Source organism: Apiotrichum porosum (genome assembly GCF_003942205.1).
Source record: "Apiotrichum porosum strain DSM 27194 chromosome Unknown scaffold_10, whole genome shotgun sequence".
Classification (NCBI taxonomy): domain Eukaryota; kingdom Fungi; phylum Basidiomycota; class Tremellomycetes; order Trichosporonales; family Trichosporonaceae; genus Apiotrichum; species Apiotrichum porosum.
Window position 1 is genome coordinate 779851 of NW_021167117.1, and position 17099 is coordinate 796949.

Below are 17099 nucleotides of genomic sequence, written 5' to 3' on the forward strand. Positions count from 1 at the left end.
AGGCTGGGAGACGGGGTGTGCATGGAGAAAGCTTGGGGTGATGTATGTGAGACGATTGGCCGACGGGGTGAGGCAGCGGCGGCTTACCTCAGCACCGTGTGTCAGTCTGCCACGCCGGCCGCGCGTCTCGTGTCAAGTGAATTTTATGTACCTTCAGTCGCGCCACACGTTGTGTTCCAAGTCATGAGGAGCAGCCCATGAATTCACAGAGGGGCTACTTATTTCTAAGAAGTTGTTCTGTTCATTTTCGTACCAGAGAAGTTGACGATCCATATTGCGAATGAGTGGGTAGTCAGCGGCGATTTTATTGTTGTCCAAGAAGCAGATGACCATTTCGTTGCCGCCAACAAACCCAATGTCATTTTTGCTGCAGAAGTCCCCCAGAGATCCAGAGGCCAGAGGGCCAGAGAGTGAACATACGGTTACCGAATACCACCGAATACCGAGTTTCCGTGCAGCTCCTCATCGTGGTCGCAATGGCAACGCACATTTCTTCAAAATTGTTGTTTCAAAATTGCCCGTCTCAACTCCCCCGTCTCCAGCCAGCTGGCCCTCTCCACCTCACCACAGACATTCGAAAAAGAAAACCACACCGCAAGGCTTGTTCGAAAATAACTGGTCTTCGTACACAGCCGAGATAAGATGTTTTAGGCGTTCAAGCCGTTCGAAATCAACGGTCGGCCGGATAGATAGGTGTGGCAAATTTCCCCGCGGCGTCCTTTGCCATCAGCTTCCCTCCACCTTGCTGTACCTCCACTAGAGTTAGGCCGCCGGCCAAGCAGTGTCCTTCTCCGGCGGCACAATGCTTTTGTCTTGTACCAGCGGATACGCGTACGAGGGGCAGAGGGGTTGTGTGGGGTGTGTGGAGGCGGGGTTGAGGAAGTGGGGTTGAGTTGGAGGTGGCGGTTTGGTGGGGGCAAGGGTCCAGCTGGAGTACAGCCCTTCACCGCAGGGCGGAAGTGTTGCTGGGGCTTTACAGCCAGGGCCTTCAGAGATCAGAGAATGCAAGTGGAGTGAGCAGGTGACTGGAAGGCAAGTACGATGGAAGACGCGGCCAACGAGTCTGCCATTTCCATAGACCACATCCATCTATGATCACAACCCACAACCCCTACAAGCGGCGGCATCTTCTTCAGCTCCGCTTCCACACGAAGGGCTCGACTGGGTGTCGCTCGTCCATATGTCCCTCAGCCCAGCACTGGCGGCAGTACAGGTCCCCATCACAGCCTTTACACCGGACAGCGGCGTCCTTGTTACAGATACCTGCGCGTAAGCACTGCTGTCTTTCATTCACCACGGCCAGTCTATGCTCCAGCGGCTGGAAATCTAGTCGCACTCCAGCCACGCGCAGCCAGACTGGCCAGCTTCTACTCACAACACCAGCTATCCAGGTCATCGTCCCTGGCATCGACATAACCGGGGATGTTCCAGCCTTGGCCCGGAGCCCGTGGTGGTGGCCCGAGCGCATCGTCCTTCTTCGTCGGTGCCTTGCTGGGCGTGTTTGGGAAGATGCTTGGGCCCTTGAGACCCATGAGTGCGTCCATGCGCGCTTTCGAGTCGGGGTCGACATCGGCGTCGTCGGACTCAAAGGTGGGGAGTGATGGGAGGGAGGGGAGTGCAGGCAAGGCTGGGAGCGATGGGAGTCCGGGCAGGTCGGAGAACGGATCAGCACCGGTGCCGGGTGCAGTTGAGGTTGTGGGTGCAACAGCGGCGTTGATAACGGGGACGGTGGGTGGTGGTGGAAGCCGCATGTTGCCCTTTGGAGGCCAACTTGTGCCCTCTGGCGGAGTGAAGCTTTCATAATTGTGTCGCTCCAGCGACGCCTCGGCCAGCGCACGCGAGATGATATCCTCTTCGCTCTCTTCGGGCTCCGGGAGGTTGCTCGAGAATCCGGAGACGTCGTAGTGCTCGGTCGAACCAGCCTGGCCTCGGCCTGCCGCACCTGCACGATCACGGTCCATATCTGTACCCATCGCCGCAGCGAGTGCCGCAGCTGCCTCGTCGTGGAGGGCACCTTCACCGGACGCATTGGCGCGAGCGTACGTCTGGAGGTCACGGACGTTGGGGTCGTCGTTGATCCCGGTACCGGTTGCGGTTCCTCGCGTCCCTCCTCCCGCCCCATAACCCTCATCAGGCGCTCTTGAGTCCCTCAGCTGAGCCATGAGCTTCTCAACCTCATCATCCCCCACATCCTCTCCGCCCAGGTCCCCGCCAGCGATGCGCGCCAGCCGCTCATCGTCGACGTCGGCATTCTTCGCGGCGGCTGCCGCGGCCGCTGTGGGCGACTCGGGTGCGTGCGAAGGCGGTGAGCGGAGAGCTGCGAACCGTGCAAAAATGTCGTCTTCGTCGGGCATTGTTGGTGATAGATTAGCAAGGTGTTAAGGTGTAGCAAGTGGTGGAGTGGGCAGAGTTGCGAGAGTGGGCGGCGGTGGAATGCGAGTGGACCGCGGATGTGGAGGGATGATGTCAGTGGGGAGATTTGAATACCATTTGAATTACCCCATAAGGAAATTGAGCTGGCGGTATTAGGAAGTTTGCCGTAGCAGCGCCTGTCCCTTCCCAGATTGTAGCAAAATCCATTTCCGCCTCTCGTATCCTTCACGTCACATGAACTTGCATTAACCGTGTGTAATTATACGCTCAACGCCCATATCGTCCGCTAGAGGTCCTATAGCTAATAGCCCCTCATCGGACTCAAGACTCCCGCCGCTATCCTACCTCCGCCCGTCACAGTTCGTAACCGTTCGTGACCATGCCGTACTGCCTGTAGTACCAGCACTACTAACCCTCATCAGACCTCGTCACCTACTTCTCAAACTCGAGAGTGCCGTTGTCCTTGTTACCCGACGCGGTAATGACACCCTCGCTGCCGTCACCCATCTGGATGTCGGCGTAGCCGTGGGCGACGAGGTACTGGCGCCAGTTCTCGTCCTCCTTCTCGAGACGGTCCATGCCCTTGTCCTCGACGAAGAAGAAGGCGAGGAGGACACCGAGGAAACCGCAGCACGCAGCGATGATAAAGGTGTAGCGCTTGCCGAGGTTGTCTAAGGAGACCATGTCAGCACAGGGATAGAGGGAAGACAAATCGCCCAGAGGCAGCCTGCACTCACTCTGAATGGGGGTGAACGCCTGGGTGCCGACGGCGGCGCCAACCTTGCCGATGGCAGCCGAGAAGCCGTAGCAAGTACCGCGGATGGAGGTGGGGTACGACTCGGCGGAGATGGTGCCCTCCATGTTGCCAGGACCAAAGTTACCCGAGGACTGCATGAGCGCGTACATGACGATGAAGGCGGCGGGGATCGGAGTGAGCTTGTCATAGGCGAGACCGACGATGAGGCCAAACAGGATGTAACCGGTGAAACCCATCATGAGGAGGTTGCGACGACCGGTGCTGTGTTTGTCAGGATGGTGGCTACGAGGTGGGGATCTGCAACTTACTACTTGACGACAAAGGCGCCGAGGAAGACACCGGGGAGAGAGAGGATCGAAAGGAGGAGGGTCCACTCGAGAGTCTTCACCAGACCAGCACCGGGGATGACCGACGCGATAATGGTCGACGAGAACACACCGTTGGGCTGGGAAGGTGTGAGTAACCAGGCGCTGGGGTTTAAAAACCTCTTTCAATACGCACGAAGGTGACAAAGTCGTACAGGAACCAGGTACCAGCAGTGCCGAGGAGAGTCTTCCAGTAGCGCTTGAAGATGAGGAGGTAAGGAGGGCGCCTGCGGATGGCGTTGCGACGGTAGAGCTTGGGGTTCTGCATCTTGAGACGGAAGTAGAAGACCGACAGGGGGATCACAATACCAATGCCGAACAGAACGCGCCAGGTGTACTGGAGCTTGTACCTGTCCGAGCCCACGGTAGTGCCACCAAAGTGGGAAGCGTTGATGATGAGGAGGAAGAGCGAGATGACAATGGGGCCACCGATCGACAGCATGAGGTTGGTAACGAGGATGAAGATCTTGCCACGGTTACGGCCAAACTTCTCGTTGGCAGCCTCAGACGCCGAAGTAGAGCATGCAGGGTACTCGCCACCGACCTAGAAAAGGTAATGTCAGCTGGGACTGTTGTGGAGGTATGGTATCTGGGGAATGTGGCAGATATTTTCCGTGCCACACCCGCGCATCACTCCCCGACGCCATGTACTTACGCCAACGCCGATGATACCACGAGCGACAGTGAGGAACCAGAAAAGACCATTAGGAGTGGGAGCGTGGGCAGCCGTGCAGAGGATGCCGCCGATGACGATGAGGAGGGTGGTGCCGACCATGGCGGTCTTACGGCCGACGAGGTCACAGATAAGACCGACACCGACCTGGCCGAGCACTTCACCAACGAGGAGCGAGTTGGAGACCTGAGTCTTGATGGCCGAGGTGTAGGCAGTGGGGTACAGGGCGGACTGGATGGGTCAGCTTGCGAAATGCGTTGGAATTGTGAGACACCCACGAAGATGGGGTTGAACACCGTGGACAGGTTGTTCTGGTAGCCATCCGAGATGAGCGCAAAACCAGTGGCCATGATGGTGAAGTAGTCCGAGATGGATGCTGCACTGTTAGAACCGTGATCGGCGCATCAAAGGGCTCACCCTTGGTCATGGCCTGCTCGTCTACATCGATCTCGTGGACCTGAGTGTCCTCCTGGCCGTTGTTGGAGATGTTCTTCTCGACATCGCTGCCGTCGTAGTCAACGCCATCCTTGGTGGTGCTCATGGTGAGCAAGTTCTGTACAAGTCGAGGAGAGGGGGGGTGTGGGGTGTAGGGACCTGTCACACCTCCCCGACTTTATATACACCAACACCGAGCGTTGTCGGCAAGCTCCCCGCTGTAAGGTTACATACATCAAGGCCCAGGAGGCGTAATTCCGTCCACAAAGGCTAGGTTACCGGGCGCTATCCTTAGCCGGGATAAATACCTGTGCACAGTCGAAGATCCGAAGGAGGGCGGGTGGGGGATGGGTCATGTCCGAGGCAGCGCCGGTGCGGAGGAGCTGGCGCAGCTTAGTGGTGGCTTCGCCGTGCGTGCGTGGGGACGCGTGGTGCCACCCAGAGTGAACTGGAGCAAAGTTCATGTCCTTCAGAACCAAACGCATTCCTCACGCCCCCCGCGGACAAGTGGCCGCCAGAGGAGGCACGTTGGCGGTACCTCGGCCAGCTAGCGAGTTAGTAGTGAGTTCTATCCTTGTGTTTCGTCTGCGGAGCGGCGGCGGCGGCTCCACATGGTCCCACGTGCAGTGTATATAAAGTCGCACGAGCAGCTGGCTATCTTTTGTGTTTTCGAACGTTCTGCATGCACGTCGAATGACAACCACCTGGTCTAGAAACGTTTGCTACAGCACAGGGATGTTGTGGACCTTAAAGACCTGATGTGCTGCGATAATAGCGCCAAGGCCGCTTCAGGTTACCGAGGGGGAATATTAATAGCCCCATGCGGCCCGGAAACCCATCGTCTGTCGGCTCTGACAGCGGTTTGGCGGGAAAGGGACGGCAAGAGCAGTCACACGATGCTGCAACGCTGCCATCTGCCACCTCTTTAGGCAGCGGGCCGACCACGCCGACCACGCCGACCATGCCGACACTGCACACCATGCACCTCGTGCGTCCGACTATCCACTCGTTTTTTTTTTTTTTTTTGCCAAGCGGAAGCCAAGTGCGCAAGGTCCAGGCGGCGGCGCATCCCAGGCCAAGTTTTGATCAAAGTATGCACACACACTTGCTTTTAGACAAAGGTGCGTTTGCCCATCGGCGCGGTAGCGCCTCGCTTGTCGCTTACTGGATATACCTCCCTCTCCAGCCGACGTCTCACACCCCCAGAAGTCAGTCCCTCCTCTCTGGAGTTCCAACGGCCCCACCTTGGGCTCCATAACACTCCAAAGGGTGGCAAGGGTCGCGCGTCATTCACTGGATCACTGCGGCGCCTCGGGCGTCTCCACATTGAAAAACAGAGCAGCTTCTGCACCTGCCAAGAGTGTGACCTCTGTGTGGAGGGGTATATGGGGAGATCCAGGGGTTGCTCGTGTGACCGAGTTTCTCTGGGATGTTTGTAGGGACGTATTTCCCGTGGACGCAGGTGCCACAGGGAGGACAAGAGTGGGGGAGAGAGCAACAGCAAATGACCGAGGCATGGGACATGGAGTGGCCGGAGTGGCGGTGTGGGGTGACGGTCGAAAGCAATTAAAGCAAGAGATCCTCACGCGTGTCGTGGCTTGGATGTGACGTTTGGTGGTGACCCTGGAGACGGTGTCCGTCAACACAAGCGTTGTAAATAGTTCCGCAATCGAAAAACGTATTACGTAAAAGTAAAAGGAATCCAATGTTATGTAATAGACAAAGATTACATAATAATCATTTATTATGTAACAATCTATTCCTCAATTATTACGTGAACAGTTTTGGAATTAGATAGGGGAAGAGAATGTTGTGTTATTTTGTCGACGCCTTGCGCATCTGCTAATCTGATAATCTTTCATCCGAGTCGGCTTCGCCATCTCTTTGGACAATCACAGCCCCCGGCGACCAAAAACAGCAGCATGCCTCACCCATTCGGATCGTCCCTGCCCCGCAATGATGCAACCGGTGCGGCGAGCGGGGATCTCTTCGATACATAGAGTTTTGTTTTTTCTTTTGCAGATGTGATTGGGCACAGAACAGCGGTGCGTGTCACCCGTCGTCCCCTCCCCCCCCCCCCCCCCCCCCACGCCCAGATTGCCTTTTTTCCTGTGTCTGGAATCACTCGAGCTCAACCTCCCATTGTCCTGCTATGCTTGGTGCACGGCCAAACTCCGCGGTAAACCCCCCGCCCCCACGCGCAATGGAGAACGATTGGTAACGTTGTGTGTCATTTTGCGCTTTTTATTTTCGATTCTGCCGGAGCTGCGTCGCTCCGCACTGCCGCCGCTGACGACAAGGGCCACTGCTGCTGACCTCGCTGCCCCCCCCGCGTTTTGTTGGACGAGAGCCCCGCAAGCACCCGCTGCATCGGCTTGGCATTCCCCTCTGGGCCCCCGGTAAATGACGTTGCCGTGCGGTGGAGAAGCAGGGTATGGGGTGGTCACACCACCCAACAGAGAGCCGCCGAGGGCCATCGATTTGACAGCGACCTAGTTGGTCCGGCGGACAATTAACATCCCACACAGCAGGCTGGCGTCGTTGCTTCCATCGGGTCCTCACTCTCTCTTGTCGCTCCTCCGCCAACCAATTCCAGAGTCATCGCCTGCATTCCCAAGCCACACAGGCCACAGGCCACAGGCAGCGACCACAACAAGAGCCTTAAAGGCCAACCCCACCCCGCACTCGGCCACTTCTTTGCGAGAAGTAAGCCCCACCACCACCACCACCACCACCCACCTACCCACTCCACATCTCGCCGCCATGACGACCCCAGGCTCGCCACCCATCCCAAAGGGTGCACTCACACCAACAACCACCCCTGGCCTCTCCAAAAAGTACCTCAGCCTCCTCCCCAAGCTCCCCATCCCATCCCTTGCCGACTCGTGTCGCCGCTACATTGATGCTCTTGCGGGTCTCCAGGACGACGACGAGCACGCAAAGACAAAGGCCATCGTCAACGATTTCCTCAATTCGGGCGAGGGTGCCGAATGGCAAGCAAAGTTGCAGAGTTACAACCAGAATGTCGACAGCTACATTGAGGAGTTTTGGTGTAAGTGGAGCTCAAGAGGCAAAAGTTGGTATGCGATGCGAATGCTGACCCGTGTTTCTTTTCAGACGAGTCGTACCTCTCGCACTCGGACTCTGTGGTGCTCTCGCTCAACCCTTTCTTCGTGCTGTCGTCGGACGTGACCCCTCGCAACGACCCCCAGCTGTCCCGCGCGTCGTCGCTCATCCTCTCGTCCCTCCTCTTCATCCACGACCTGCGTAACGGCATGCTCAAGCCCGACATGGTGCGCACCACCCCTCTCGACATGAGCCAGTACGAGCGCCTGTTCGCCACCTCTCGTGTCCCCACCGAGCTCGGATGCCGCATGGAATCTTACGAGGACTCGAGGCACATTGTGGTCATCCGCCGCGGCCAGTTCTGTGAGTAGTGTGCTGTGGTCCATGACAATAGCAGGGTGGTGGTTCTGCAGGGTATAGAGCCGTATGGCCGATGGAGACCGACTTGGCGAGCGGTCTGTTCGCCGCCTGGTGACAGGCAGTGGGCTGGTGGAACTGGCCGCAGCGTATTCCCCGCATCGTCCAGCTGCGCCACCGCCTCGTCGTGTCCTGGCATTGTTACCGACCTGCCCCGCTTTCGGTCCCTACTTTGTCACCCACCCACAGCTCCCGCTCTCAACTTCTCCACACGCGCTGACCCTTGTTCTCCAGACTGGTTCGATGTCGTCGACGCCAAGAACAGGCCGATGCTCACGGACCGCGAGATCCTGTCCAACCTGCAGGGCATTGTGGCCGACGCCGACAAGACTCCCATCAACGAGACTGGCGCCAACGCAGTCGGTATCCTGACCACCGAGAACCGCAAGATCTGGTCGTCGTTCCGCCAGGAGCTCAAGGAATCGAACAGGAGCAACGCAAAGTCGCTGGCCATCGTCGAGTCGGCCCTGTTTGTCGTCTGCCTCGACGATGCCGAGCCTGCCGACGTCGGAGAGCTCTGTGCCAACTTCCTCTGTGGTGGTTACCGCCTCGAGCACGGTATCCAGGTCGGTACCTGCACCAACCGCTGGTACGACAAGCTCCAGATTATCGTGTGCTCGAACGGCGAAGCCGGTGTCAACTTTGAGCACACTGGTGTGGACGGCCACACTGTCCTGCGCTACGCTGCGGACATTTACACCGAGCTGGTTCTACTGTTTGCAAAGTCGATCAACCCTTCCACCCCGTCGCTCTTCAAGGCCAAACTGTCGCCCTTCGCCAAGGGCTCCAAGACGCCTCGCGAGTCGGACGACGTCGAGTGCGAGGCCGACACCAGCCCCAAGAAGCTCATCTGGCGCTTGACTCCGGACCTCAAGGCCGGTGTCCGTTTCGCCGAGACGCGTATCTCGGACTTGATCTGCCAAAACGACTCCAAGGCCCTCGAGTTCCGCGGCTACGGCGGCAACTTTATCAAGCGCCACGGCTTCTCGCCCGATGCGTTCGTCCAGATGGCCTTCCAGGCGGCCTACTATTCGCTCTACGGCCGCGTCGAGAGCACATACGAACCCGCCATGACCAAGCAGTTCCTCCACGGCCGTACCGAGGCCATCCGTACCGTCTCGACCGCCTCGGTCAAGTTTGTCAAGACCTTCTGTGACGAGAGCGCCACAGCCGAGCAAAAGGTTGCCGCCCTCCGTGCCGCGTGCAAGCGTCACTCGGAACTGTCGCGCGAGTGTGGCGCGGGACAAGGCCAGGACCGTCACTTTTACGCCCTCAACTCGCTCGTCCAGCGCGAGGTCGCCCGCGCCGAGGAGGCCGGCACCCCCGCCCCCAAGGTTCCCGCCATCTTCACCGACTCGGCGTACAGCACGCTGGGCTCGAGCGTCCTCTCGACCTCCAACTGCGGTAACCCCGCTCTCCGCCTGTTCGGTTTCGGCCCCACCCACCCAGAGGGCTACGGTATCGGCTACATTATCAAGGACGAAGGCATCTCAGTGTGCATGTCGTCCAAGCACCTCCAGACCCGCCGCCTGCTCAAGACCCTCGAGGCGTACCTGCGTGAAGTGCGCGTGCTCCTTATCCAGCTCTGGCGCGAGGCCAACACCCGCCCGGAGGCGTTCATGGACCATTCGGGCGTCATGCGCGACGCGCGCACCGGCCGCCGTCTGTCCGACAACGAGGTCGACGGCGTTGACGACGGTGCCGACGGCGAAGACGAGGCCCTCTTCACTGGTTTCGGCTACTTTGACGTTTTGCCCGCTGTCGAGCAGCAGACGAAGCGTCGCAGGCCGACAGTTGGCAAGATGATCCCCACGGACATGTATCTGTTGGAAAGGTGATGTGGAGGATTTTCCCCGGCGGTCGATTTTTAAAAGAGGAGGAAGGGGCGAAATTTGGGGGTGTTTGTAATATTTCAGTAGTTTGTCAGCAGATAAAGATGCAGGTGTATGATTTGGGCCATCCTGTGCATGAAGCTGAGCAGAAATGAGTGCAGACGAGGTGGACACGATGTCGTCGCAAAAACACACCGAGGATGGAAAAAGTGCCACAACACTGAAATTGCCTCCACCGCGTTGGTCCACTCGTCTGTCGAACCGACGCCTACCGGGACTTGTCCATCGTCCATTGCACCATCCCTCCAGCAATGCCCCTCTTTCGCGCTGTCGTCGCGCCAGGAAGCGCTATACGCCTTCACGTGCAGCGAACCGGCCTCGCCCCGAGCTTGGTTGCGCGATACGCGACGGGCTCGCGAGAGTCCAGCACCGGGTCGACATTAGCTTCGTCATCGTCGTCTACATCGTCCTCGTCCACCCCATCAGTACCAGCGGGAAATGCGACAAATCCAGCTGCCCCAGCAACAGCACCTTTACCTCCCACTCCCCGCCTTGGCAGGCTAGAACGCTACGCGCCCTCCCTCGCAGCGCTGTCAACACGCACCGGCGTGCCGCTCCCGTCCCTCGTCCTCTCCTTCTTGGTCCTGCACGAGCTCACCGCCGTCCTCCCCGTCGTGGGCTTCTACTACCTCCTACACTGGCTCGGCGCGGGTGCGGGTGTCGTCGCGTGGCTGGCGGGCATCGGCTCGTCCTCCTCAGAGTCTGGTTCCGACGCAGCCGTGACGGCCGACGACATGGCCGCGATGGAACGCGCGGTGACGCGCGCAGACAGCGCAGGCGACGGGTGGGCGCACACCGTGCATGAGTGGTATGACGAGGGTGCCGCGCGCGTGGAGAAGGTCGGCAGGCGCTATGGTATCCTCGGGTTCGAGAAGGGGAGTAAGGTCGGCGACCCGGCGGCGGGCGGTGGTGCGGCCGGTGCAGTGGCCGATGCTGTGGGGGCATACGTCCTTGTCAAGGTGAGTGGTGGAGCGGGAGCTGTTCTGCTGCTTTATCGGTGATCAACTCCATGGGCCATCCGAGTCAACTTCACCTCTGTGGAACGCAAGCTGACGACCCAGGCGCTCCTGCCCGCGCGCATCGGCATCAGCGTCGCTGCTGCCCCGGCCTTTGCGCGGTTTGCGCTCAACCCCATCCAGCGCGCCTTCTCGCGCTTCAAACGTCGATAGAGAGACTGTACTTGTGGATAGAGAAACCCATGCCTAGGCCTATATGCAGTATGTGATGGTGTTCCTGACGCTATGCTACATGTACGAGCTGGGGACGACACGCCTGTCGCCCTCGGCCAGCAGGGTGACGGTGGTAGTGGACACGTCGGGCTCGTCTTCCTCCAGCTCCATTCCGTCCTCGGCCCACTCTTCCTCGTCCCACTGCTGCTTGGGCCGCGCGACGCGTTGCAGAGTGACGTTGCCATCAGCCACGGACTCGACCTTGGCGATGATGAGCTGGAGCTCGGGCGAAAACGTGGTCAAGTCGAGCACGACTTCCTGAGATTGTCAGCTATGCGGTTCTCAGGTAGTTCAGCTCACCTTCCACGCCACAAGAGCGCCGACCGCGAGGGTGTCAGACACCTTGGGCAAGCTGTCGAAAGCGGCGTCGACGTCGGTCCACATTGACCCACTGGCCTCCTCGCTGGCGTTTCCGTTGGCATGGCCGTTCGCTCGCGACTCGCGTGGAGCTGGGACGCGCCTTTCGTCCTCGTCGGCATCGCCATAGGGCAGACCTTGCGAGTAGTCGACCTCCTCTTCCTGCTGCTGTTGCTGCTGCTGCTGCTGTCGCTCTTCCCTACGCTCCTCCTTACGCTCCGCACGCTGCCTCTCTTTTTTCCGCCTCGCATTGTCCGTCATGAACGGGAACACGCGCGACGTGACAAAGACGTTGTTGGGAAGGTTTGTCTTTTCACTGGGAGGAACAAGACGCGCGTGCGGGGTAGGTTCCGGGACGCGGATGGGGGTCGGCGGGGCAGAGCGGGAGGTGTCCTCCTGAGGCTGAGGCTGAGGTTCCGGAGTGGGCTCCTTGGGAGCGGGGACAGGCGACGCCGACGCCCCGTGGACACCACTTGAGACCACCTCGTCGCTCTCGCCTCCACCTTCGCCCTCTGCGAACACAGTCTTGGTGCCGTTCGCCTGGAAACCCTTGTCACGGAGGAAGCCGCGCTTCTTATTCCTGTTTTCCATCTGGCGCGGGACAGGAAGTTGCTGGGTAGTCGGAACGGTGGTGGTTTGAAGGGATGGGAGGGGCGGTAACGTGAATGGCAAGGGCAGGAGAGCAGACCCAGAAGCGATCGCAGCGTCCAGCGGCTCTCCGGTGGCTTCGGCGGCGGCGGCGAGCTTCTTCATCTGCCTCGCCCGGCGACGGCGGAGGTTGCGCTCGTGCGTTGCGGTCGTGCCTTGGAATGGAGGAATATGGGTCTCGAGAGGGGTGAGGTGGGTAGGAGGACGAGTAGGCGCTGGACGGGGTGCGTCCGACTCGGAATCCGACGACGACGAGGACTCGCTCTCGCTCTCGCTCTCAGATGACGACTCTTCCTCAGAGGATGACTCTGAGGACGACGATGATGCAGATGCGCTCGAGTCTGACGAAGCCGAGGGCATGTCTACATCCTTATCGCCGTCTTCGGATGACTCGGGGAGGGGAACAGACTCGGGGCGCGTATGCCTGAGTCGCTTGGCGGCGGAGCCCTCACGAGTTGGGGAGATTGCCTGTCTCTTGCTGGAGCCGGGCTTGAGACGGACACTGCGCCGGGGTTAGACATCGCACACAAGAACGAGCAACCCACGTTACAACGTCGTTTTGTTCCAGCACATTTGCAGAGCTGTTTGGGAGGAGCTCAAAGCCGTCGACCTCGAGGACCAGCTCGTGAGCTCGTGGAGGACGTCCTCGTGAGATTGCTGGTGTGATAACAGAAGCGCACACTTGCTCTGCGAGGGCGGCGACGGTGTGTGCACTGTTCACTGGGAAGAGAACCTTGCGCTCTGGCAACGGAGCGAGGGTGTGCAGTTTTATGCGCATCGCGCGTCGAGGTTTGGGTCGAGAGAGGGGATCGAGGGTGATGCAATGAAATGGCGACAAAGAATAACCAGGCCTTTTGGTGGCCAAATAAATAGCCTCCGTTGTTGACCCACACCCCCAGCGGCGCGTGGTGTCTCTCCCATTCCTCTCTTCCTTCCTTTCAATCCTCCCTTGTCTTTATATTATCCATCATCGTCCAGCACCCCAACAACACCCATCATCCATCCCCACCTAATCCACCCATCCCCATCCACCACCACCACCCACAGCACCACTCATACGCGACCCACCGCTCGCCCCCGCCCGGGCATACGCGTTCCATCAAGGTGCCTCGTTGAAAATCGGTATGATTATCTCGTCTTGCCCCCATTAAATCATTCTGCACCCAGCTGACAACATGCATCAGCTGGCATCCCACTAGCACATCTCCACGCGCCGCTAAAATTACTGGTTAAATTTTGAGCACCGCCCACCATGCCTAGGCTCAAGGCGTCGTCCCAACAGGTGCCACCGCGCAAGAAGCGCACATTCTTTTCGGCAAACAAGCTCCCCGCTCTCCCCCTCGCACGCGCCCCTAGCCCCCCTCGCGCTGTGAGCAGCGACCGCGTTCTCGCCGCACTCCAGCCCGATGCCCATGTGGTTGTTGCGGCCAAGAACTTTGTCAAGGACAAGATGGGGGACGACAAGTGGGAAATCGCAGACAAGACCCGCGTCACCCGTGGTGCCGCCGCCGCCGCCTCCACAACGCTTCCGCTCAAGCGCCGTGGCCGCCCGGCCCGCAAGGCTCCCATTGCAAAGGTTCAACCCAAGGTTGTCGCCGTCGGCGGTGTGACTGGTACCATCGGACAGCGCATCAAGGCCACAGCTATCCAGACTGCCACGGTCGCCCGTAAAATTACCCTTCGCACGCGTGCTCCCACGACCCCAGCCACCAGCACCACTACCTCTGATGCGGAGGAGGAGGACGAGGTGGACGAGGAGGATGAGGAACACACACTCGAGCCACCCGTTGCGGGTCCTTCCAACACGTCCTCGTCCGCCGCCCCTGTTGCCAACGCGGCACCCAAGGAAGCCCCGGAGCCCAACCCATCAAAGATGAAGGATTACATGACCGCCGGGTTTTACTGCCAAGACGAGCAGCCGTCGTCTGACCGTGTGCTTGTCAACCGTGTTCTCGCACAGCGCGGCGAGCCCGTCAAGCGTGGCCCTGGACGCCCTCGCAAGTCTGCCCCCGATGCCGCCGATCCCCACTGCGGAGGGGGAGGGCGTTTCGTTCCCTCCTCTTCCCCTCGACCACGGACATGTGCACTTTTTCGGCACCGAGCGCGAGTTTGTGCTCCCGTACAACATCATGTGGGAGAGCGAAACGGGCGCCCTGGACGGCAAGAAGCGTCCACCCTTTTACACCAAGCTGCGTTCGAGTGAGTATCGTGGTTCCGAGAGGCGGTGGCGAATTTCTGACCCTCGGCGCAGATCAGTTTATCGAGCGGCCTAAATGCCCCGCCGAAGACCCCGCCACTTGCAACTGCGAGCCGACGGAGGGGTGCAGCGACAACTGCATCAACCGCATCATGAGCTACCTGTGCGGCAAGGACTGCCCCTGTGGCGAGCTGTGCGGCAACAAGAGCCTCGCGCGTCGCAAGGGCAAGGCGACCAAGGTGGTGTGGGTGAGTCATGTTGATGGGTGTTTTGGTGGTGCCTGGGAGAGGGAGAGAGGCGGTCAAACTGACGGATCAGACCGGGGCGCGTGGCTTTGGCCTGTTTGCCGCTGAGGATATTTCCGAAGGCGACTTTGTGACAGACTACCGTGGCGACGTGAGTGCACCGTTTTTTTAACCGCGGTTTGCAGATCGTGCTGGAGAGCTGACGCTGGCGCGCAGGTGATTCATATCAAGTGGGATCAAATTTCCGAGCATTTTTCGGATATATATGTAAAAAAAACATGCTAACCTCATACAGCACTTTTATCGAACGCATTGAATCAGAATACAAGTCTCAGCGCAACTACTACGCTCTTGCGTACGACGGCAACGAGGTCATTGATGCTGTGAGTGTGGATGCATCCGGGGTGGACGAATCTGCGACACATGCGCAGCCCCCTCCCCTTTTCACACCGCCACCCCGGATGGTGGGAGCCGACAATAGCTGACGCAATTTATCCAGGGTCTCCGTGGCAACGATGCCCGCTTCATCAACCACGGCTGTCAACCCAACCTCGAGGTGCGCAAGCTGCAGACCATGGGCGACGGCTTTGAAGAGTTTGAAGTCGGCATGTGGGCCCTGCGCGACATCAAGTCTGGCGAAGAGGTATGTGTTTCTTTATTAGTGCTGTTTTTCCCAAAATAAAAATAAAAATAAACAAAAAAACAACCGGGGAATTTAAAAATCACGGAATAATAGCTAACAAATCGCCCAGCTCTTCTACGACTACAACTTTGACTCGTTCTCCATCGAGCTCAAAAAGGACGACATGCGCCAACGCTGCCTCTGCGGTGCCCCCAACTGCATTGGTTTCCTTGGTCGCAAGCAAGGCGAAAAGTCGGCCAAGGTCCGCGCTGCTCAGCTCGAGTCGGACAGGCAGGAGGAGGAACGCAAGGCCGCGGCCAAGGAGGACACCAAGACCAAACGCGCAGAGAAGGCTGCTGCTGCTGCTGATGTTGTCCCCACCCCCGCTCCGGCTCCAGCCCCCGCGCCCCCCGCCCCTGCCCCTGTTGTTGCCGCCGCTCCGTCGGTCGGTGCTGTGCCGGTCACCCCAGTCAAGCGTGGCCCCGGTCGCCCTCGCAAGCACCCTCTGTCCACCTCGACTGTGCCCGAGTCTGCCGACGGAACACCTGCTGGCGAGACACCCATCAAGCGCAAGCGTGGCCGTCCTCCCAAGCCTCGTCCCGAAGGCTTCCAGCTCATCAAGCGTCCGCGTGGCCGTCCTCGCATCCACCCCCTGCCCGACCCCGACGCGCCCCTTGTTAAGCGTCCCCGTGGCCGTCCTCGCAAGAACGCTCTCGCCGGCCAGACCACTACCATGTCGGTCGGCGCTGCGACTGTCGCTCGTCTGTCCAGGGTGGCTGGTCTTTCGAGGGCCGCTCCTTCGAGCGCGTCCAACGCCAACGCCGTTGCTGGGCCCTCGAACGCCGCTGCCGGCCCCTCGACCGCGGTCCCCGCCGCGGGCCCTAACCCAGCCATGGTGAACAACTTTTGGAAGTCTTCAGTCCCCCGCACTGCCGCGGCCGAGCCGGCCCCAGCCCCAGCCCCCGCTCCAGCCGCAGACGCTGCTCCGACCACTGCCCAGCCTACCGGCAACCACTGGGTCGCCGCCAAGGCCGAGCCCACCGAGAACGGCGACGCCCCTGGTCCCAGCCGTATCCGCCTGACGAACCTGTTCAACCGCCCGGTGCCCTACCCCATCAAGCGCGGTCCCGGTCGTCCTCGCAAGATGGACACGATCGGCGCCGCGGTCGGCAGCGCCGTGTCGTCTGTCACTGGCCTTGTCAAGCGCAAGCCCGGCCGCCCCAGGAAGGAGGTTCCACCCGAGGAAGCCAACGGACCGCCCTTGCCACGCGCGACGCCCAAGCAGCTCCAGAAGGCCAAGCGTAACGGCGCTCCTTGCGGGTGGGCGTACGTCCCCGTCGCCATCCCCGCTGGTGCCGTGCCCGCTGCCGGCCCGAGTGGCGACGCCGACGCGCCAGCTACCGCCCAGGCTCCTGCCGCCGTGGCTCCCATCGCCGCTGCGTCTGGGGGACCGGGCTCGTCGGCCGGCGACGACGACGGCGGCGGCGAGGGTTCGGGCGGCTCGGGGCGTCGCTCGCGCCGTACGTCGCGTCGCATCGAGTACGAGGAGTAGGCGTGGAGTGAGCGAGTGTGTAAGCGAGCGAGCAGACGCGTATGTACACGAGTACAACGTGTCTCCTTCAAGAGTGCGTACATGTGGAAAGGAGGTCAAAAGCGTGAGAGACGGAGAGACAGAGACGGAGACCCAGACGGAGACGGAGACGGAGACCCAGACGGAGACGGAGAAGGAGATTTGTATTGTGCGAGAGAGGGGGACGACCCCCCCCCAGCCGGTAGTTGTGTCGTGTCGCTATGGTCGAGATGGGTGCCAGAGAGAATGAGAG

At 59.9% G+C, this 17099-nt stretch overlaps 6 protein-coding genes across 6 annotated transcripts; 3 read left to right on the forward strand and 3 right to left on the reverse strand.

Moving 5' to 3' along the window:
- Positions 1-1304: 1304 nt before the first annotated feature.
- On the reverse strand, positions 1305-2354 carry EHS24_001418 (uncharacterized protein; the record flags this gene model as incomplete). Its single annotated transcript, XM_028617216.1, has 2 exons — positions 1305-1309; positions 1376-2354. 2 exons carry the CDS (start codon positions 2352-2354, stop codon positions 1305-1307), a joined length of 984 nt encoding a protein of 327 aa, XP_028474523.1.
- A 373-nt stretch (positions 2355-2727) lies between these two features.
- Positions 2728-4709, reverse strand: GIT1 (permease; the record flags this gene model as incomplete). The annotated part of the gene is made up of 8 exons (XM_028617217.1): positions 2728-2764; positions 2810-3044; positions 3111-3391; positions 3439-3575; positions 3632-4039; positions 4151-4399; positions 4447-4544; positions 4586-4709. The coding sequence occupies 8 exons, from the start codon at positions 4707-4709 to the stop codon at positions 2728-2730; spliced, it is 1569 nt and encodes a 522-aa protein (XP_028474524.1).
- Positions 4710-7366: 2657 nt separating this feature from the next.
- EHS24_001420 (uncharacterized protein) lies at positions 7367-9924 on the forward strand (the record flags this gene model as incomplete). Its single annotated transcript, XM_028617218.1, has 3 exons — positions 7367-7655; positions 7721-8032; positions 8321-9924. The coding sequence occupies 3 exons, from the start codon at positions 7367-7369 to the stop codon at positions 9922-9924; spliced, it is 2205 nt and encodes a 734-aa protein (XP_028474525.1).
- A 305-nt stretch (positions 9925-10229) lies between these two features.
- EHS24_001421 (uncharacterized protein) lies at positions 10230-11147 on the forward strand (the record flags this gene model as incomplete). Its single annotated transcript, XM_028617219.1, has 2 exons — positions 10230-10937; positions 11040-11147. 2 exons carry the CDS (start codon positions 10230-10232, stop codon positions 11145-11147), a joined length of 816 nt encoding a protein of 271 aa, XP_028474526.1.
- A 75-nt stretch (positions 11148-11222) lies between these two features.
- On the reverse strand, positions 11223-12990 carry EHS24_001422 (uncharacterized protein; the record flags this gene model as incomplete). Its single annotated transcript, XM_028617220.1, has 3 exons — positions 11223-11465; positions 11508-12714; positions 12758-12990. 3 exons carry the CDS (start codon positions 12988-12990, stop codon positions 11223-11225), a joined length of 1683 nt encoding a protein of 560 aa, XP_028474527.1.
- Positions 12991-13464: 474 nt separating this feature from the next.
- Positions 13465-16828, forward strand: EHS24_001423 (uncharacterized protein; the record flags this gene model as incomplete). The annotated part of the gene is made up of 8 exons (XM_028617221.1): positions 13465-14108; positions 14173-14411; positions 14464-14657; positions 14728-14805; positions 14871-14884; positions 14950-15037; positions 15154-15297; positions 15407-16828. The coding sequence occupies 8 exons, from the start codon at positions 13465-13467 to the stop codon at positions 16826-16828; spliced, it is 2823 nt and encodes a 940-aa protein (XP_028474528.1).
- Positions 16829-17099: the final 271 nt, after the last annotated feature.